At 39.3% G+C, this 22,609-nt stretch overlaps 1 protein-coding gene across 3 annotated transcripts in view; it reads left to right on the top strand.

Annotated features, from left to right (window-relative positions):
* IL12RB2 (interleukin 12 receptor subunit beta 2) overlaps positions 1–22,609 on the top strand; it is an 80,217-nt gene that overhangs the window by 5,826 nt on the left and 51,782 nt on the right. For 2 of the 3 annotated variants that reach the window (XM_008690739.2, XM_040627156.1), the window contains exons 1-7: positions 3,494–3,615; positions 5,725–5,836; positions 7,368–7,655; positions 14,521–14,635; positions 15,791–15,975; positions 17,199–17,341; positions 18,658–18,808. In XM_008690739.2, the coding sequence (XP_008688961.1) occupies positions 5,761–5,836; positions 7,368–7,655; positions 14,521–14,635; positions 15,791–15,975; positions 17,199–17,341; positions 18,658–18,808 (958 nt within the window). In that variant the 5' untranslated portion in view covers positions 3,494–3,615; positions 5,725–5,760. Of the gene's footprint in view, positions 1–3,493; positions 3,616–5,724; positions 5,837–7,367; positions 7,656–14,520; positions 14,636–15,790; positions 15,976–17,198; positions 17,342–18,657; positions 18,809–22,609 lie in introns of those variants that run through there. The other variant, XM_040627155.1, reaches the window with a different exon arrangement.

Raw genomic sequence — 22,609 nt, 5'->3', positions numbered from 1 at the left:
AGAAATGCAAAAGCAGGACCCAGAAGGGAAAATGGGAGCTAGCCTCAATGGTGTGCCTCCTTAATTCTAGGTATTCTCCTGGGTCCATCCCACTATCATATTAATCTTCCCAATAACTTTGTATAGTTCCATATTACTGTACCCACTGTAAGAAACGGCACTCTTACAGTTAATAGCACACAGTGGGACTGAGATTCACTAGCCTTTTTCTTTTCCATAATACCATGCTGTCCCTTGAACTTAACATGGTGCTACAGAAGAAAAGTAATGTGGAAGTAGAAAGTGCTCCTGCCTGCATGAAATTACCACCTGTGGTAAGGGTTTTTCCTAGCCTAGTAAAATATGATTTTGCAGTAGTGCAGATTTTGTGCTTCTTCCTGGAGCAGTGGGGAAAGAGACTCACTGAGGGGTTGCCTCTGCCTTCCTGCCAGTTGCTATATTTCTGGCTGGTCCTTATTCCCCTCACTGAGACATTGTTTTCACTATCTGGAAACTGTCACAATTTGAGTGATGAGTCAATGACATAGCACACTCTTTGATTTTCTGATTCAAGATGGAGTTGTAGTTTTAATATCAACCCTCTAGGCAGGCTGCCTGAAAGATGTTTACAGTTGATAGGAGGTTTCATTTTATTGGAAGATACCTCATTTACTTGAAGGTCTTTGAGGTTCTGAGTTTCTTATAAAAGGAGAAAGTATTTTACCAGGTATTCAAAGAGAATGAGCAAGTTCATGTTTGGATAAATGTACTATATAAATTGAACTTTATCCTCTATTTTGCCTATTTCATATGGTGTGTGCATGTGTGTGTGTGTATATGTATATATATATATATATATGCATGTTTCATATATATTTCTTATATACATATTGCATATGTATTTTATATACACATATTTCATATTTATACATTTAAAAATTCTTATAATAACTAATTAAATATTTTGATATTAAATATTTTACTTATTTGGAGAATATCATAGCTCCATAAATTGCAGTGCATATGGAAAGATACCCTGTAGATACCCCTTGTAGTCAGGAAGCAGATGTGTAACCATTCATAATTCAGTTTTCTTCTAGTTATCTTCTAGTTCAATTCATAATTTCCTTTATGCCAGAATATTCCAAATTTTGATGAAGCAACTAAGGAAGCAGTAATAAAGAAAAACTTGCTATTAATGATGTCAACCACAATGTGGCAGAATCAGATTTAATGTAGTTGTAATGTAGTTACATTAAACTAGAAATAAAATAGATAAACACAGAAAAACTATTTAAGTTTTGTTCAGTTCAGCATATGCCTATTATGTGCCATAAATTGTGGGCTCTGCTCATGAGGAGTTTGTAAGCAAATGGAAGAGACAGACGGATACCTAAATAAATTAGTTCTAGTTAATATGGCAGGTGCTAAGATATGAGGATGCCAGGATGCTATGCAGGAGGCTTCAGTCTGACCTAAAGACATAGCTAAGGCTTCCTAAGATTTGACGACTTCTTTCCTTCTCTACTGCTATAACTGTGGTTCACATCATCATTTCTTACTAGGTATCTGCGATTGCTTCCTAACTGGTCTGCTTGCTTCCACTCTGGCCCCCATACATGAAGCCTGACTAATTTTTTGTTTGTTTTTTACCTTTGCATGTGTATATTTAATGTAATTCATACCTCGTAACACCCCCAATTAAAACTGTTAGGTAAATAAATAAAACCTCGAATTAAACATCAGTGATTTCCTGTAGATTTGAGAGTAAAATCCAGGCTCCTTTCCATGGCAAACAAGCCCATAGTAGATCTGGCTCCTGGATTCTTCTCCACTTCATGTCCTACCATTCTCTGATTGCAGTCACTTCCCCTGCCACCCTGACCTTTTTTCTGTGCCTCACCCATAGCCAGCTATTCCTCTGCCTCTAGTCTTCATCCTGAGTCTTCATTTGGCCTGTGCCAGTCTCAGCTCAAGCTTCACTTCCTAGAAATGCCTTCATTGACTAGCTTCTCTCCTCTCCAGACTTCTCTCCCCTTAGCTTCTCTTATGTTTTTCTTTTATCATTGTCTGAATTTATTTGTTATTTATTTCTTTGTTTTCTGTCTCCCTATTCCAGATTGTTGGTTCCATGAGAACTGAAATCCTCTTTGCTCTATCCCTAGTTCCTGGCACATAACAGCTGCTTAATACATATTTGTTAAATGAATGGCTGAATAAAAGGGTTCTGAGCTGAGTTGGGATGGATGAATAAGACTTAGCCATTCCAAGAACAGTGGAAAAGTAAGAGAATAGAATCGGCAAAGATACAGAAGCATGCGTTGGTGTGAGATATGCAGGGAAACTAAGCAGCTCAGTGTTACTAGACAATAGAGTGCCAGCAGAGAGTAGAGGTAGATGTAGTTGGTAATAAAGGCAGGAATTAGCTCATGGAGGCCATTGTCTGCCATGACTTTGGACTATATGGTTTAGAGAAAGGAAACTGTCAGATTTCAATTTATATCAGTTTTTCTTAAACATTTTTAACCAAGACCAACAACAAATACATTTCAGGGGCGCCTGAGTGGTTCAGTCAGTCAATGTGTCTGCCTTCGGCTCAGGTCATAATCCCAGGTCCTGGGATGGAACCCTGCGTTGGGCTCCCTGCTCAGTGGGGAGCCTGCTTCTCCCTCTCCCTCTGCCTGCCACTCCCCTGCTTGTGCTCTCTCTCTGCCATATGAATAAATAAAATCTTAAAAAAATATACATTTTATATTTTCTGTAAACTGAGAGCCACCCCCAGATTCTAGAGGCCACCACATTCCTTGGCTCATGGCCCTCTTCGTCCATCTGCAAAGCCAGCAGTGGCAGATCCAGGCCTTCTCATTTCACAGCTCTCTGATGGACTTTTTGCCTCCCTCACCTACTTTTAAGGACTCACTTGATTAGATTGGGCCCATTTGGATAATACAGGATAACCTCACCATCTCAGATCCTTACTTGTATTCGCATCTCCAAAGTCCCTTTGTCATGTAATGTAATAGATTCACAGGTTCTTAGGGATTAGGCCATGGACATCTTTGGTGGCCATTATTGTGCCTACCACAGGGATGTTTATAGGGAGTTTTTTATAGCTCATCTTCTTCCCCTTCCTCCCTTTTATCTTTCTTTTAATAAGCATTTATTAAGTACTCTTTCCTAGTGCTGATACAGCAGTGAGCAAGACAGCCAGTGTTCCTGCTCTCTTGGTGGCTTAAATTCTAGCACAGAGATAGAGGACAGACAAGTAGTCAAGTAAAAGTAAACACAGTAGTTATAGACTGTACCATAAAGGCAATAAAAAAGGTGATGAGTAGAAAGTAACTGGGCAAGACCACTTTAGCTAGGTGGTCAGAGAGGGGCTGTCTGAGGAAGTGACACATGATCTGAGATCTGAATGGTGTAAGTCAGTCAGCCACTAAGAAACAGAGGAAGAGGATTCTAGCAGAGGAAATGGAAAGTTCAGAGTCTCCGGGCAGCAAAAGACATGTCTTATTCAAGGAACAGTCTGAAAGCCAGTGCAAATGGAGCAGAGTAAGCAAGGCAGAAAAAGTTGAGCAAATGATGGCGGCAAGACAGGAGAAGTGAGGCCATGCAGTGCCTGAAAGATCATGTGCGGTAAGGATTTTGGATTTTATTCTAACAGCAAAGGACATATTAAAGGGTGTTAAATAGTGGTGGTATGAAACAGGTAATGTAATCTGATTTATACTTCTAAAAGGTAGTCACTATGTGAAAATGACTTAGAAAGGGGTAAGGATGGATTGGAGAGATACACTCCGGGACTACTGTAGTCATCTTGAGGAGAGATGACAGTCTTTTGGACTAGAGTGAGGACCGTAGGAATGGAGAGAAGCAGATTGATCTCTGATATATTTTGGAGGTAAAATTGATAGGACTTAGTGATGGTTTGGTTGTAGGGGATGGGAAAGAGAGTGGGATCAAAGATGACTTCTAGGTTTTTGAGCAACTTCAGTTATTTACTGAAATTAAAAAGGCTAGGGAAAGGACCAATTTGGGGAAGGGAGACCAAGAATTCCAACTGATCATGTTAATATTGAGCACTCTACTAGAGGTCCAAGAAGTGATGCAAGGAGACAGATTGGAGCTTGGAGAGATGTCTGAGTTGAAGATATGCATCTGAGAGTCATTAGCATACAAATAATTTCTAAAGCCAGGTGACCAGATGAGATCCCCTAGGGAGGGAGTAGAAATAGAGAAAAAATGTCTTGACTGAGCTGAGGTCCTCCCAGAGTTGAAGTTCAGGAGGAGGAGGAAGAACAACCAGCAAAGACTATTGAAAAGGTGCTAAATTTTTTTGGAGCTTTCCTGATTAATGGCTAGGCTAGAGGTAGAAACGTCAAAGGAGCAAATGGGGACATTTCTGTATACCCACTAGAAGCAGTACTGTTGTATCGCTAGCACTTAACAATGTGCCTGGCACATGAAAGATGTCCTATTGAATGAATGAGTGAATTTTTTTTTAAATGGCCAATATGGTCTGGCTTGTCATTTTTTTTTTTTTAGAGATTTTATTTATTTATTTGACAGAGAGAGACAGACAGGGAGAGAGGGAACACAAGCAGGGGGAGTAGGAGAGGAAGAAGCAGGCTCCTAGTGGAGGAGCCTGATGTGGGGCTCGATCCCAGAATGCTGGGATCATGCCCTGAGCCGAAGGCAGATGCTTAACGACTGAGCCACCCAGGCGCCCCAGGTCTGGCTTATCTTTAGGTATGGGAGTAAAAGGTGAACATTTGCATTGGCTGGTTCCCAGTGGCCTAACATCACAGAAATTTCCAGCCTAATTTATGGATTTTTGGCCCACTTTTAATAGAATTTAGAGAATTTCCTAATAAATAGTAGAGCCATTCCTTAGGTTTAAATTTGGAAACAATCAGAAATCACCAGTTCATATTTTCTGAAACATTCAAGATAGAAATATGTAGTAAAATAAACAACTAGTGAATAAATAAGCAAACAAACAAGTAAAATCAAACTTTTGTAGAAGACTCCAACAACTCCCTTTCTTATGACCAAAGAGATCAGTCTTTTGCTAAGTTCCAGGAGAGCGGTATGAGCCACTTTTTAATTTCCTGTTACTTCTAGAAGCACATGAATAGCTCAGAAATTCTCATTATTCTTGGGATTTAACACCACTATGTTTGACTATGTTGGTACAGCCCTGTTTGGAAGAAAAAAATTTTTGTGTGTGACTGAGGCTCAGAAGGTTAAATAACTTGTGCACAGTCTCAAAGTTCATTTTTATTTTTACTATTTTATTTTATTTTACTTTATTTTTTTAGGGGGTTGGGCAGAGGGAGAGGAAGAGAGAGAATCTTAAGCAAGCCTCACATCCAGCATAGAGCCCGACGTGGGGCTCAATCTCACAACCCTAAGATCATGACCTGAGCCAAAATCCAGAGTCAGATGCTTAACCTTAACCAATTGAGCCACCCAGGCATCCCACAGTCTCAAAGTTCTTAAACCCAGTTCTAAAGGACTCCAAAGGCCATCTCTCTTCTCCCACCCTTTGCCAACACCAAGAAGCTTAAGCGAATGGGGGTTAGAGGTGGCTAAGATTTTCAATTTACTAGTTTTAAAAGTTACTTCATTAAAAAAATCTTAACAATATAGAGAAATTAAAGGGGCATTTTAAGTCCTGAATGATGTTGGTTCTGGTATTTTCTGAATATATTTAACATGAATGAATTTGTCTTCTTTTACAAGGAAAATTACAGAGGTGTATTCCCGAGTTGACTGTTCATGGCACATACAGTTGGAGGGTGCTCATTGGCACTTATTTTTATCATTGTGTTGTTGTTGGTTAAAGCAAATATAGGTAAGATATTTCTATAATTGAATCTGTAGAAGGATTTGCGGTTTAAACTCTCAGTTACAGATGAAATATGTATTTGTGGGAATTGTTCTGGTAGTTGGTCTTTTGTAGTCAGTCTACTCTCATTTTAAATGGGTAAGTCTGGTTCCTGCTCTATAACTAATATGCATTTTATTTAAATTATGCTAATATATGAGTGCAGTCATATAATTTCTCCTTAAAAAGTGGCTAGGCAACCACACAGCTGGCATTGTGCATTTTACTGAAATGAAAAATGATAGTGTACTTTAACAAAGGGTATGCATGGGTGGATTCAACTATGCTAAAAAAATAATGGCTGACATTTTCCTTGCCTTTTCTTTACTGGGAGCTTACAATTTTACTTCCTAGCTCATTACAGTCAATGAAAATCAAAGAAGCAGAGAACAGACGTATAAGTAGGATGGGAGGCGAGAGTAAAAGAGAGTGACTTAGTTTTAGTTCTGAAAATAAAAAAGATCTTTTTATTTAAAATGAATTTTTAGTATTTCCTTTATTTGATCTAAATAACTTTTTTTACCAATTTCTGTTTAGTGTAGTTAATCAAAACAATCTTGCAATTACCAAAAAAAAAAGACTTTCGGTGGAGGCTTTCCATCACATCAGAAAATTCAGGGCAAATCTATAATTCTGAGGTTCTTTCATTGGCAGAACTACCAAAAACTGTTCATTTCTAATTAGTTGTCACTTATTTACACAAAAACTTCTAGAGAATAAGAATGACCTCTCTTTTAATTAGTTTAATATGGTATCTGGCAATAAATAAATAAATAAATAAGTAGACTCTTTTAAAAAGAATACATTCATGTAATGTCATATTAGCTGTATCGGGTTATGGTTCATCTAGCTCAGGGTCTTGAATCTTGAAGGAATACCAAAGTGTGGCATGGGGGACCTAGTTTTCATCCTTGATGCCAACCACAAACATACCAGAGCCACTGAATATTTTCTTTTGTTATAAAATAATGTTATAGATTATATGTACTTTATACCACTATAGCAAGAGAAAGTAGTATTCCTACATCTACCCCTTAGAGTTTGTAATAGCCTTTTAAATGGTCATTTGTTTTTGTTGTTTGTTGCTTTTTTTTCCTTTTTGCTCTGAGTCTTGAAGTAAGCCTTATAAATCAGAAATGGGGATGGAAGCAAATGTGATTTATTGTGGGAAGTACTTTTCAGTAGTCTGGTGAGTAATTTGCATATAAGCGAGATTGGTTTTTCCTGGTCTTCTGTTCCTGAGTGTTCTTCCAACCCTATTTTCTTAGCACTCTTAGTCTTACTGTTTTGAGAACAATGCATCTTTTAATTAAAATACAGTTAGACTTTAATGTGGTTGCCTTCTGTTCTCATTGTGTATCACCAATATAGCCAGAGCAATGTGGGTTATTTATATTTCCATGATTTGATGGGATTAATTTTACCCTGCTGTTGAGAATCACACAAACCCACCATTTTGAAATGGGTTTCTTACATGCTGACTTGTGTCTTCTTGCAGATGCATGCAAGAGAGGAGATGTGACTGTGGAGCCTTCCCATGTAATTTCACTTGGATCAGCTGTCAATATTTCATGCTCTTTGAAGCCCGAACAAGGCTGCCCACAATATTCCAGTTTAAACAGGTTAATCCTCTACAAGGTTAACGAAAAAATCAATTTGCTGCATGGTCACTTCCTCAGTTCTCAAGTCACAGATCTTCCTCTGGGTACAACAGTGTTTTTCTGCAAACTGGCCTGTAGCAAAAAGAAGGAATTACGAATATGTGGGGCAGAGATCTCAGTTGGTGGTGAGCATTCCATTCTGAATTCTTAAAAACTAGTCATGTTTTGGTATTTGTCATGTGTTAGACAGACATCCAAATATAGGGCAGTGTTCTTTTTTCTCCTGCCACATGGATATATTTTATCTTGATAGCAATATGAGCACCTCAATGTGAGAAATCCAGAAAGCAATAGAATTGGGATCTCATTTCATAGTGTTCTCTCTCTCTCCCCCCTTTCCTCCCCCATTTTTTTTTTCCCTCTTAAGACCAAGGACTTAATGTCCTTGGACTCCAGTGGCACAAAAGAGAATCTCTACAGCTGAATTGTCATGCCTTCTTGATCTATGAGAATTTGTTCAAAGCTACAGCCTCCTAAAAAGAAAAAAGAGATACCTTTTTTGACTTATGAAGCCCAGGTTGACTACACAAGAATGAGCAATTCTCCTTTCCCTAACTTAATAGTCCTTACATCCACATTCACTCCTGATCACTGGTTATCATACTTAGCAGAGGTTAAAGGAGAACTGGATTTTCTAGAAAACTCCATGAGGCAGAACAGATGCTTTGTCAGGAGAGTTGAGTTATATAGTCTCAGGGAAGCAAGAGTGAGGGAATGAGCCAGAAAGGACCAAAGCAAACACAAGGAGGTCAAATTACGGAGCTGGCCACAGCACAAACAGAAAATACAGCTGGTTGCTTGGTCACTAGGGACATTCCCAGAAAAAAACATATGGGAAGATACAATGACAGGGAGAGAGAACAATTTAACTGTCATTGGTCAAAGTTCACCCATAGGGTATCAACTCCCCTACATGCTGGCTTGCACTGCTGGTCCCTCCAGGAAGCTGCTTGGAAGTAAGAACTAAGACATCAGAGCTGGCATCTATAGCATGAGCCACAGTGCCCCGGGTGAGCCCACAGTATACCTGCCTAAAACTTGTAGACTGCAGCCCACACCCTTAGCCTTGAAGGCTAGCCAGGCAAGCTAGTGAGCATGCCTGGGCTCTGAGTCATCCCAGGACACTCTGTGCCTCCATGGTTCCAGAGAAGTTCCGGAGTGGCTGGTAAGAGGCCTGGGGAAAGTAGGAGGACTGCAGGCTGACTGACCAAGATGCAAGGACAGAGCCCCTGACATGAAAACATGATACAGAGCTCAATGAGACTCTTTTCAGCAAAGATCCCTCTTTGCTGAACCACTTTTCTGTAACCTATAAGGATATGGTTGGTGCTAAGCAATCTTGCCAGAGAGCCATCAGAAGCTCTGAGCAGAACACCAAGCATACAGCCAAATGAATCATTGGAGGCTAAGGAGACATAAACCAGATCCAGGCCTCCTCTTCCCACTCGTGGCCTCCTATTCACACCACCTATGGGTCATGTATTCTCTGGTCCGACTGCCTGTGGTGTCCTAAAAGGAGCATGGGCTTTGAAGCCAAACCCTCTCACTAACAGTGTACTGATAGGCAGTTTCAATTCTCTGAGCTGCAGTTTCTCTCTCTGTGTTATCAAGATACTAACACCTACTTCATAAGATGGTTGTAGTGATTAGATGACACCTGGTATGCAAAGTGTTTCATCTAGTGCCCAGCACATAGAAGGCACTGAGGTGATAAGCTCTAGGGTGGAGGTTACAGCTGTCTTGGCTCTTCTTCCTGTGTGCAGCATGTTGGGTACGAGTCCATTTCCCTTGAAAGAAAGTACAAGAAAGTGATAGACAAATGAAAATTTCTCTAAAACACACCATTGGTCCTCACCTCTTTTGTCCTCAGAACACCTGAATGTTTCACCCAGGTAACTCGCAGTCTTGGTAGACCAATGTTATGTATTTGTGTTGGACGTTCCCAGACCTGTGATGTTAGTTGCTGCTGATGTTTTTCTTCGTATTTATTAGGCTATGATAGCTTTGGAGGTCAGTATTCTTGCACTTGTCCTTAGCCATCCTGTTCCATTTCATACCTTTTCTCAGGTATGTTAAGAGTGCTGCAACCCCTTTCCATTTGTAAAGTTTCCATCCAGAGGGGCGCCTGGGTGGCTCACTCGGTTAAGCATTGACTCTTGATATCAGCTCAGGTCTTGATATCAGGGTCATGAGTTCAAGCCCCACCTTGGGCTCTGCACTGGGTGTGGAGTCTACTTAAAAAAAATGTTTTTTTCCATCCAGAGTATGGAGATGCATTTGTGACAGTTTGCAGCCACAGAAGACCTAGGGAGATGGTTAAGAGGATCTGTCATGGTGCAGCTCAGTTGGGTGGTACTGTTGGAATGTTGCTTGTCCAGTGCGCTCACGTGGTATCCACACCATCAGTGGCTGCTCTTTGAGCAAGTTTAGCACCTTAGAGTTGAAGGACTGACTGGAAGCAACACCTTTTTCTGAGTATGGCTAGTCATTCCAAGAAAAGACGCAATGAATTTTGGTTTCACCTAGTATAGTAAGCTTAATCTTATCAGTAAGGGAGTAAACAACCCCTTTTCTTTTTTGTGATAGTGGTATCCTTTTTTGTAGCACCATTGTATATCCTGAGAATGCTGTCATAAAGTGGACTGGTTTTTCAGAACTGGGAATGGGTAATTGAGCCTTTTCTTCCCAGCCCCTCCCTGGGCTTGGGCGGCTCTGCTACCAAGAGCTCATTCATGTTGTGTAGTAACTAAGCAATCAGTGCTCTAGCTTAACCTCACAGCGTTGATCCACAAACTACTTAGAAAATCAAGGTAATAAATGAAAGACAATGGATCCTTGCTTGGTTGTTTTCAATATATGCTTCACTGTTGATATTTCTGAAAGCTATTTTTCTAAGACAGTTAATGTCCCATAGTAAGTAGGGCTTTTAAATACAATAGCAACCATGGGGCGCTGGGGTGGTTCAATCAGTTTTTCTTTGAATCTTGATTTCAACTGGAGTTATGACCTTGGGGTTGTGGGATTGAGCCCCACATCGGATTCCATGTGGAGCCTCCTTGGGAGTCTCTGTTCCCCTCTCCTTCTGCCCCTCCCCCAGTTGTACTCTCTCTAAAAAAAAACAAAAACAATAACAACCATAATACTAGTAACAATTTATTATATTGCAAGCTATTTTAATTTTCAGAGGCTTTGATTTCTGTCCTTTTTTTGGTGTCAGCTGTTATACACTTGTATTGAAGAGAATGAGATCTGGTTTCACCTGAGACAAATAGTTTCTGCCAAAACCATGTCCTGGGCTGAAGTAGACACCTTGATTTCATGGTGTGGGGACCTCATGTTGGGAAAGTTGACTTGACTTTCAGTACAAGCTGTGCTCTTTAAAATGAGAGTCTCTGCAAACTTTTAGGAGTAGAGGTACAAGTGAGAACTTAAAGGTGCCGAATGCTTTATATCTCATTTGGTCATCATTACCCCTATGAAGGGTTAAGGTGATGATGGTGGTTTGAACACATGTATTTACATTGATTCCCCTGAAATTAAGCCAACATGCAGTAAAGAAAGTTTTCTAGAGGCACAAATTGTAAAGGACAAAAGGGATGGGAGGCGAGACATATCAACAAACTTTTGGAAGCTGGAAAGCAGGTAGACCAGTGATAATTGGCTTAGCCAGCAGCTGGCAATGAGAAATGTCATGATGCAACATGACTGAATGCAGAAGCTCCCATCTCAGAAAGACTCGGAAATTAGTGATACTATGTCCTTCTGAGAGTGAGGGTAAGAATGGGACCAAAAATGAGAGATTTGATTGAAAAATCTGTTTGAAAAACAGATTGTCAGATCTCTTTCCCAATTCCATGTAGCTAGACATTCACTGCTCTACTACTCTGGTGTAAGACTGGAGGCTTGGCATTAAAGGGTCACTAAACTAGTAGCATGCTGGAAAACGGAGGGGATTAAAGGAACATTTACATTCAGCTCCCTTCAGCCCTGTACCTTCCTCCACTCATTAAAATATCCTTTTCTGGGAAATCTGATAAGTCCGAGAGGAAATATCTAAAATTATTTCCAACATAGGTTCCCAAGAAAACCTCACCAGATCACCTTGGGGTGAAACCCAGAGTCAGCAAACACTTCTCAGCTGACACACATGCAGAGCTCCAATCTGTAATTCCGTGCCTCACTCCTATACATGAGTAAAAATATAACAATCTGGGGAAAATGTCTACTATGAAAGATAGAAACCAGAAGAAACATAGGAACAAAGCATATAAGCTAGGTGGAAGAAATAGAGTGTATTCAGGGAGAAGAAATGTTAAAAAACAAAAACTATCCTTATACCCTCAGAAAATTACAAGAAACTATTGCATACAGAACAAAAAAAGGATGGTGTGTGGAAAGAAAATACTCAGAGAATAGAAAACATTGCCCCTGAAGATAAACAAATGAAAAACTTAATAGGAGGGTAGATATATACACTGAGGAGGTTTTTCCTTGAGAGTAGAACAGAAAGACCAAGAGCTTAAAAATATAGAAGATAAGGTATAAAATTAGAAGAAGATCCAACCTATAAAAACTGGGGATTTTTGGAAAGGAAAACACAGAAGAGAATCAACAGAGAAATAATTCAAGACTATTTCCCAAACTGAAGGATATAAGTTCCCAGAATGTATGAACTCTGAGAATCCAGAAGAGAATAGATCCTCATTAAGCATATCCTTGTGAAAATTCAGAAGAGTGGGGACAAAGAAAAGATTCTACAATCCTCTGAAGATTAAAAACAGTGGTTCAGGAATCAAAAGGGCTTCAGGCTTTTTTTTTTTTTTTTTTAAGATTTTATTTATTTGTCAGAGAGAGAGAGGGCATAAGCAGGGAAACAGCAGGCAGAGCAGACAGAGCAGGCAGAGGGAGAAGCAGGCTCCCCGCTGAGCAAGGAGCCCTTCCTGATGCAGGACTCAATCCCAGGACCCAGGATCATGACCTGAGCTGAAGGCAGATGCTCAACCAACTGAGCCACCCAGGTGTCCCTGGCTTCAGGCTTCTTAACAGCACCCTAGAATGTAGAAGACAGCAGAGCATTGCATCCAAAATCCTGGATGAAAATTCTTTTCAATTTAGAATTCAGTACTCAGCCAAAGTATCAGTCAAGTGTGAGGGTAGAATAAAGACATTTTTAATCATGTTCATAATATTTCCTCCCTGTACCCTTTTCCAGGGAATTACTGGAGGATGTACTCCACCTACACATATAATTAAATCAGGGGAGAGGAAAGAATTGAATTTAAGAAACAGGAGATCAAATGCTGGAAAATGAAGGCATTTCCATTATACTAAGGGCTCGCAATATCAGAATAACAGCTGTGTACCAGGCACGGAGGCAAACCTGTCTTGTTGGATAGTTCCCAATGCCCCAAGAAAGAGGTCTTCGGGCAAATGAAACAGCATTTGAATATTTGAACAGTGGTTCAGATAATTGGCTTGAGTTTGGAATTATATTAATAATAAGAAAACTAATGGAAGAACAAGACAGTTTTTTACTGGCTCCAAGATAAAAACAAAAAAAAAAGGTGTATAGAAAGTGGGAAGTTAATGTAGTAGTCTAAGTGGATCCCTCATAAGTAGTTATGTATACAGATATATACAGTGTATATATGCATTTAACCATGCTCAAAATATTTCCTTCCCTGAACCCTTTCCCAGGGAACTGTATACAGTGTATACAGTGTGTATATATAGTTCATATATATTCAATATAAGATATACATATTTCATATACATGTATATGTGTGTGTGTGTGTGTGTGTGTGTATATATATGAAAGAGTCTTCTTTCAGGAAAAGAAAGTTTATTATTTCATTAAAAAAAACTATATGAGCTACCTAGTATTATACCGATTTTATAGATGAAGAAACTGGACTTCTGAGAAGTTAATCTGTCCACTATCACATAGTGGGCAATTATTGTGCCCGGGTCTGTGATGTTTGCTAAAGACAACAACAACAAAAAAAGCCATTTATTCTACCAATTACAGGTTGTTGTTTTTTGTTTTTTGGTACAGACAATATCTAGGACTTCAGTGGTATAATTGTTTTATCTCACCCAAATGAAACATCTCTTACATGTGGGTCTCAGTATTAGAATAGACTGAGATGAATGAGTAACAGTATTTTCTCTTACCTCCACTAAATCTAAGAAACTCCTAGCTTTGGGTTTACCTCTGACTATAAAATGGCTTAATTTACAAATACACACCTTTGATAGAGGGGACCTGGCCTGCCTTGTACACCTTTGTGTGTCCATAGCTAGCACTATGCCCTTGGAAGGTACTCAGTGTCCATGTACATAAAGAATCAGTTTATAAATACTCATAAAGTGTTCCAGGTGAAGCTGCAGAAATTAGGTTTAGCTGGTACAGTCCAGTAGGACACGCCTAGGGCCAGTGGGTGGAATGTCTTGGCAGCAACTATCAGGTCTATGAAGAGAAAGAGACCCTAATCTTTAGAGGTTTCTAATATTTGAATGGACTTCACTCTAAATAAGTAAACTCATCATCACCAGTGGTAATGGAGCTAGCATTGGATGTTCACCTGTCAGGGAGAATGGGGGAATGTGGTGGTAAAAGCCTCAGACTCAAATCAGCTACTCCTGGGCTGGAGCCCTGACTCTGCCACTTCACAGTTTTGTAATTTGGGACAAGATAGTTATCCTCTAAGTCTTAGTTTCCTCTTCGATAAATTGAGGATAATAACAATGAATACTTTATGGAGCTGCTGTGATGCTTCATTGAGAAAAACCTCATATAATGCATAGGACTTGGCATGTTGTGTTTGATCCATATTCACGATTGTTATTAGAAGACATTCATGCCTTGGAAGCAAATTTGAACGTGATGAAATCTAGACATAGGGGAAGTATTGTTATTGCAAAATAATGCGATTGAGATATTAACTGTGTGCTGTTTAAAATATGAGGTTTTGCATTTTGTTTTTAAAGTTGTTCCAGAACAGCCTCAAAACTTATCTTGTATACAGAAGGGAGAACGTGGGACTGTGAACTGCACCTGGGACAGAGGAAGAGACACCCATCTATATACTACGTATACTTTACAGTAAGTGAGAGACTGTATTTTTGCAGCTGGTTTGTAGGTATTATCTTTTTTTTTTTTTTTAAAGATTTTATTTATTTATTCGACAGAGATAGAGACAGCCAGTGAGAGAAGGGAACACAAGCAGGGGGAGTGGGAGAGGAAGAAGCAGGCTCATAGCAGAGGAGCCTGATGTGGGGCTCGATCCCATAACGCCGGGATCACGCCCTGAGCCGAAGGCAGACGCTTAACCGCTGTGCCACCCAGGCGCCCCTGTAGGTATTATCTTAAACTACACTTGGAAATATCTAACAGTTTTACTTTTATCGGAGAGAAGAAGCAATAGACATCTCTAGGTAATTAGGTACTTAAAAAAAAGAAAGAAAGAAAAGTCTAGGGTTCATCAATAAAACTGACCCATTTCAGTTAGAGTGTGAGAACTAAGGTCTTGGATCTGAGATCTCACTTGGAATTCTCTTCAGGGCAGCTGAGGCCCATGTTGTGGATGTCCCTCCCTGCTCTGAGAGGGTTACACTGGCTGCATTATAGCCTTTCCCTGTTTGTAGTTGCAGACTCTTGGGGTCATAATATATAAATAGACTCATTCTTGTGGTAGATTTCCATTAGCTTTGGAGGAGTTTCTTTTTAAAGCACCTTTGCCTGACCCGAAAGTCCACACAAAGGAGAGTCTGGGAGAATCTGTTCCCTGGAGTTGATCCCGTAATCCCATCCGAAGATCCAGCTGGTTTGCCCCATACCTAAGTGAGCAGGAAATGGGGAAAGGACGTGGAGCCCAGGGTTTCAGTCTGTACTAGAAGCTGGCCCTTCTGTGTAGAAAATGCCTAGCTGGCCGTGGATCCTTTGTATAACAATTAGATCTGCGCTGAGGAGCCAGGATGCCAGCCAGGGTTTTGGGAATTTAGGTAGTGTAGGTCTGGTTACTTATCTACATGAACATCAGAAAGTCTCAATCCTACTGAAAAAGGGGAAAGGGGAGAAAATATAGTCCTATTTATGACCATAGAATACAAATATTCCCATAATGTATCCTCTAGTAATAAGACTAACCTTAACAAAATGTCTAGAATTTAAAATATTTGAATTTTCTATTCCTTTGTACTAGAAGGAGCAAGTAGCTCATAAAGGATCTTGCTAAACACAATTGTCTTTTATTTACAGGTTAAATGGACCAAAAAATTTAACATGGCAGAAGCAATGTAATGGTCATTATTGTGACCATTTGGACCTTGGAGTCAACCTAATCCCTGAATTGCCTGAATCCAGCTACACAGCCAAGGTCACTGCTACCAATAGACTTGGAAATGCTTCTTCGTTTCCATCCACATTTACATTCTGGGACATAGGTACATTTTATTTCACTTTTTGTACATATCATTCATTGGTATATGGACATTATTTTAAAAATCACTTGAATGTTCTATATGTGACTGTTTCAAAAGGGACAGTGTCACAAGGAATAGATATGACTTTGATGCAAGTGAAAGAGTGCATGATCCTAGAACTTTATAGAGATGGTTGTACAAAACGGAATATTCAACCTTATTCTCTCCATTGGAGAAAAAAGAGCTCAGTCCTATGGAGGCTCTAGCTGCCAGTGATACCACTTGCGTGAGGACAGGGTTCTGCAAGGTTATTCATAAAGCTCAGTGTAGGCACTCCTCGGCACAGGTGTCTTTTTATCCCCATGGTTACCCCACTGTTCTGAGATGGGCCACCTGTAGGCCTGCTGGGCCAGAGCAGAGGTGCCAACTATCAATAAAGTGTATCCAGGTACATTAAATGCATCTTGCTCTGAGAATACCTACGTCCATTCCTCTCATCACCTTGGGAGCTGGAGTGAGCCAGTCCCAGCACATTTCTGAGCAAATATAATTAGCCCAGTTGAATCAGAGGCCCATCTCAAGCATCCCCAAGTTCTGACCATTACAGGTAGGACTGGGCTTCTGGCCTGCCTTAAGTTCTGGCCTTATACTGCGCATGTCTCTGCCCTCTTCCCACAGCCCCTCTTTGCACACATACTGCTATGAGTCTTGTCATAGGCATTTACCATACATTTTCCTATCACACTTCTCCTCATCTTACCTTCCATTTCTTCACATTGACTCTTCCACTGTAAGGCACCTTCTTTCCCTTTTATTCTTTTCCTGTGTTCTCCGTTCCTCTGCCCCTTCCATATGACCTTTTCCTACCAATGTTTCTTCCCTTTCGGAGAGGTGATCACCGCTAGCCACCTCTGCCTTCTCAGTCATTGGAACTCTCAAGTTTGGCACATTGGTTTTCTTGATACGTTGGATTAAATGCAGTCGACACTATCACTAATGTTGGAGGTAGTTTATTTGGTAAAAATGAAGGTAGATTAAGGAGAATTATTTTAGTTATTTCATAGTGAATCAACCTTTTTCTTCTCTGAAAAGCCAGGGGTTTCTCTCTTATATATTTCACCAACTTAGTGGTCATGTATCTTTGAAATGAGTTTTGTTCAATTCTTTCTAGCTCATGTCAAAACAAAGGTTATTTCCGATTGTGGAGCCTGAATCACACTTTTTTTGTTTGTCCTGATTACCAGTGAGGCCTCTTCCTCCATGCGACATCAGAATCAAATGTGTAAACGCTTCTGTGAGCAGATGTATCCTTCAGTGGAGCGACGAGGGGCTGGTGCTGCTTAATCGACTCAGATATCGGCCCAACAGCAGCTGGTCCTGGAAAATGGTAATGGTTTTGAGAGTAAAAGGAAAAATCAGGGAGGGGCTCTTAATATCACTGCACAGATCTCTGTCTTTTCATGCCAGCAAAGTACTGGGTTTGAGAATATTTAGCCCTAAAGTACACACTTGAGATGGATCAGATAGTCATATACACCTCTGTTTGCTAAGAAATATCTTGAATTTTGATCACTGATTCTGAAGTTTTTTTTGAAGATTTTATTTATTTATTGGAGAGAAAGAGAGAGCACAAGCAGAAGGAGAAGCAGGCTCCCCTCTGAGCAAGGAGCCCGATGCTGGACTTGATCTCAGGACCCAGGGATCATGACCTGAGCCAAAGGCAAACGCCCAGCCGAATGAGCCACCCAGGCATCCCTGATTCTGAAATGTTTTTAGCCACAGGCTTCTGCAAACCAATATTAATTTTCTGTGATTTATTTCTAGTAAAGGATTCATTTCACCTTGTTATGCTACCCCTCCCTCTGTATGACTTTTTAGTAATTTTTTAAATATACTTGAAAGAGGAATATTAGGGAATGTCTGTTGAGACTTACACGGAATTTAATATTCCAAAGATAAAGATGCACACTTTGATTTCATGTTAGACATTAATTTTTTTACAATTAGATTTTAAGATTATAATTCCTTTTAGTATTTTGTAAAATATAAAAGCTTATAATAATAACAAAATGTAAGTTCCACATATAGCTGAAACTCAGGAGAAATATAGTAATTTTTTAATATAATTAAAATTTTCTTTCTGAAGCCAGTTCTATGTCTGTGTTAAAACATTTATCACATTGGGGGCTCCTGGGTGGTTCATTTAGTTAAGCATCTGCCTTCAGTTCGGGTCATGATCCTGGGGTCCTGAGATCGAGCTCTGATCTCTGCTTAGCAGGGAATCTGCTTATCCCTCTCCCTCTGCTCCTACCCTTGCTCATGCTTGCTCTCTCTTGCTCTCTTTCTCTCTCAAATAAATAAGATCTTTAAAAAAAATCATTTATCACATTGTAATCGTGACCAAATAAAGATAATCTCTAGAAAATTCTCCAAGGCTGTTCTGAAAAATGGTATTTTTCAGCTTGTTTCAGGATCCCCCTTGGGGCCTTTATAGATGGGTTCCTAGACCCCAGAGTTTGTTTTTATGAGAAGCTAATTCAGATTAACATCATTTGCATTCAATAACCCTGTCATTGTGTTCTCAATGAATGACAGATATAAAAAATAGAAAGGGTTATCTACTCAAGTTTCTTGCCTATGTGTGTCAAAATTCTTTATTTTAATTTTAATAGACCTCTTAAAAAAAATCTTGTCTGATTCAAGGTCAGTGCTACAAATGTCAAAGGAAGACATGATTTGCTGGACCTGAAACCATTTACAGAGTATGAATTTCAGATTTCCTCTAAGCTACATCTATATAAAGGTAGTTGGAGTGATTGGAGTGAATCGTTGAGAACACAAACACCAGAAGAAGGTATGTGTTTTAAAGAGGGGAGTGGGAGGAGAGGGAGGAGAGACAGGAGGGGGAGAGGAAGATATAACGATTTCCTTGGAATAGGATCTCTAAAGTACTGGTACTGAACCAACAAGTTAATTTAATGCATAAATTGAGTGCATTAATTAATAAGTCAAAAAATTTTGACATTAGCTTAAGTACTGTAATTGTCCAGGGCGATATGTTTATATTTGTAGGCAATTTTTAACATGCGGTCAAGTCCTACTCTTGTTTGTTACATGTTGTCATATTGGTTACAAGCTGATGCTTCAGTAATGTTTAGTTATAACTCCATTTCTGTTTCTCTTCCTATCTCAGGAATTCTCTCATTCCACAAAACCATAACCAGTAATTTCATATCTTTATGAAAGTTAAAACTTGATACATTTTTCTATGAAAAATAATTTTCTATGAAAATTAAAAGCTTGAAAGAAGGTGTCCTCTGGAGACATAACATTTTAAATAAAGGTTAACATCCAGCAAGCCTCTCTCCTCCAGACATCATGGCACTGCAGCTCATCACTCCTCTGATACTTGTTGCTCCAGTGAGGGCCACCAGATTGCCCATAGCTACGGAAAGGATATCAAATATAATTCTCAGTCTGATGGGCTTTTCTTTTTGGCAAGTATAGGGAAGACAGCTTACGAGGTGCAATCAAACATTTTATTGGAGCAAAATTACCTGTATGAGCTTTATGCCAATATTAGCAAATCTTTGGATACACAAGAATAAGCCATCTGAGTAAGAGTTTTTAACAGCACTCATTTAGTGACATACTATACAACTTTTCTCGATCTGTAAATTTGGCTCAGAAAAGAAATTGTTGTCATATAATCCATTGCTTATATTATGTGGAGATTCTGAAGTACTAATGTGAGAAAATCTAAGTGCTTATTTGTAAAATTTATGGATATGTGTGCCTGTAAGTTAGTCTCATAAGTTACATTCATTTTCCGTGAGCTGCTAATGGCCTTTGAGTGCTGATGACACTTATCAGTGATACCCCAATGACTTTCAAGGACCCGAAGTATTTATTAATAAGATATAATACCCAATAAACAAATTATAGTATAATTGTGTATTCTTCCTTTCTTCTGTCAATTGCATTTCTGTATTTTAAAAAATATTTTAAAATAAATCCACCCAACAAATTATAATTCATTCCCTCTCATTTTATGATATAGATCTCTTAATGTTGAGCCACTTGTTCCCCATTTAAATATTTGTCATTTTTATAATCCAGAGCTTACTCTTTTTATAATTTTATTACACATAGTCAAAGTAATGTATTTTTTAAATACCTCATGGGTTAGACTTTGTTTATATGCCTTACAGATAAAATTTTTGAAAATGGGCCATATTTTATGTCCAAGGCCAAGGTAGTTAATAGGCTGAGAACTTTTTAAGTTCTATCACATTAGGCTTAACTATAAACCAAGGAAACCGTGGGCTTGTGAATTCTTGTCATTCTTACTGACGTTTAGTAATGACCTGTTTGGAGATGTGTGAAGAGGATTTTTTTTTTTTAATGTCTATCTGTTGAATTAAAAACACTCCAGGGTAGGGCAGTAACTTCCTCACAGCCCCTAAAACAAACCACTATCATAACAATGAGTGCAGCAGCTTGTCATGGTTGTGAATTCATGGACAGTTATGAATTGAACCAAGGAACTGGCTCGTTCAGAGTAATCGCAGGGGTTTGTGAAGAAACCCATCCTCCAAGGTACCAGGTTTACCAAGCTCTGCTGGCTTCCTTTCAGTGTCTGCATTTCCCTTGTCGTGTTTGATCTTTCTGTGGGTTTATGCAAGACCTCTTCCCTCTTACTCTGAGCAGCATGGTTTTCACCCCTTACCGCTGTTTCTGTCATCAGTTTCTTTATGAAACACCAACTGATGTCACCTAAAAGGTGTGAATTTTTTTTAGCACTTCTTCTTTTTCAACTTTTGACTGTGTACGCATATGTAACTTGGCATTTAAAAAAATTACTAGTAAGCTTTTTTTTTTTTTTTTTAGTTTTTAAAACTGTGAATGACCTTACGATAGAGCTCTTTGTAACCTTTGCTGCTCCAAACTCAGAGCAGTGTTCTCGCCTGGTGGATTGGGCACAGTTATTTAGATCATGTCAGCAGAGAATGAGGGCTTTATTTACTCCATATGGCCCTTTCCTATGTCATTAAATTCAACTTCTGTCATGGTCCTCCATGAAAAACACTTTTTAAATGGCCACTAAATGAAAAGGAGGAGGAAAGAACTTGCTTTCCTTTGTTGAGGAGGACAGTCCCTCAGTATCTATCAAAAGCAGGCCTGATTCTGGGAACTGAACAACCATATTTTGACTGTAGTGGAAAAACATTCTTGATTTTGAGCTGCATGGCCTCCAGACATGCCTGAGAGTATGCCCAGGTGTTAGGGGAAGGTGATTCCCTCACCACTCAGAGCACCCAGGAGGAGACTCCAAAATAAAGATGAACAGGCCGTTCCTTAGAGCTGTGGTATCAATCAGGTGTTTCTGTCTGCTCATTCGCCATTTTTTAAAGTCTTATTTACATGTTTTGAAACTTATACTCTACTATGGACAATTAATATGCTCAAACTCATGCCAGAGCAGTAAAGGAGTATCCCTCCCCCATCATAGGTGATTGGTGAGAGACCCCCAAAGGGGAGAAAATGCAGGGTTACCAGTTGCAACCACCCCTTCTCAAGTTGAGACGCTAGGCAATTCACTCAGTCTTTTGTAATTCTGAAATATTGCCAAGATGGGTTAACTTAAATGAAGAGAAGAACCCTGACCCATGGTAAGCATTCAGTAAATTTAGCTGTTGTTTTCTTCATTTGAAAAGGAGCTTGTTCAAGGTTCCAGAACTAGTAAGTAGAGAAGCCACGTTTTGAACACTAGGTCTGTTCATTGCATAGCCCAAGCTCCTTGCTTTGCACCCTTCAGTTACCTGGCTCTGAGAAGGCCAATTAAATGCTAGAGGTTATTTTACCATTTTGGTTAGCAAGTACTTCATAACAGTCTAGTGTAGGGGTCAGCAAACATTTGCTGTAAAGGTCTAGACAGTAAATATTGTCAGCTTTGCAGACCACATCTCTGTCACAAGTACTAAAATCTGCTATTACAGTGTGCAAGCAGCCAATGACAGTGTATAAATATGTAGACAAAGCTATGTTCCCATAAAACCTTATTTATGGACACTGAAATTTGAATTTTATGTAACTTTCATATATCAAGAAAAATTATTCTTCTGTTTGCGTTCAACCACTTAAAAATGTAAAAACAAAAAGTAAAAACCATTGTTAGGCCACAGGTTGTACCAAAATAGGGAACAGATTTGGCCCACAGGCCGTAATTTGCTGACTCCTAAACTAGCTAAACTTGAATATATCATATTTGTGTCTTTCTGCTTAATGCTTGAGAAAATGAGAATGAAATGTTCTTAGCCTTTGAAAGAGACTTGCATGCAAACATTTTCATTAGAAGGAAAATGTTATGTTTGAGATCCAATGACAGTCTCTGCCCTCCTTTCTTTTTTTGAACACCTATCCTGGAAGAAATCAACGTCTGGGCTCAATTATTTGATAAGTTGGTGATTATCCCAAAGAAAGAAATGCTTTCCCTGTAGCCTTCCAAGCAGAAACCAATGAAAAAAATACACTTCCCTAGATGATCTGTGAGGAAGGTGTTTGTGTATCAGGAACTATCCTAGATGCTAGGATAGATGATAACTAGTCAGATCTTCAGACTCAAGGGCTTATAGTCTATTTTGGAACATTAGGG

The sequence above is a fragment of the Ursus maritimus genome, unplaced genomic scaffold (assembly GCF_017311325.1).
Source record: "Ursus maritimus isolate PB19 unplaced genomic scaffold, ASM1731132v1 scaffold_12, whole genome shotgun sequence".
NCBI classification, from domain to species: domain Eukaryota; kingdom Metazoa; phylum Chordata; class Mammalia; order Carnivora; family Ursidae; genus Ursus; species Ursus maritimus.
This window is presented reverse-complemented; position numbering and strand designations above follow the sequence as displayed.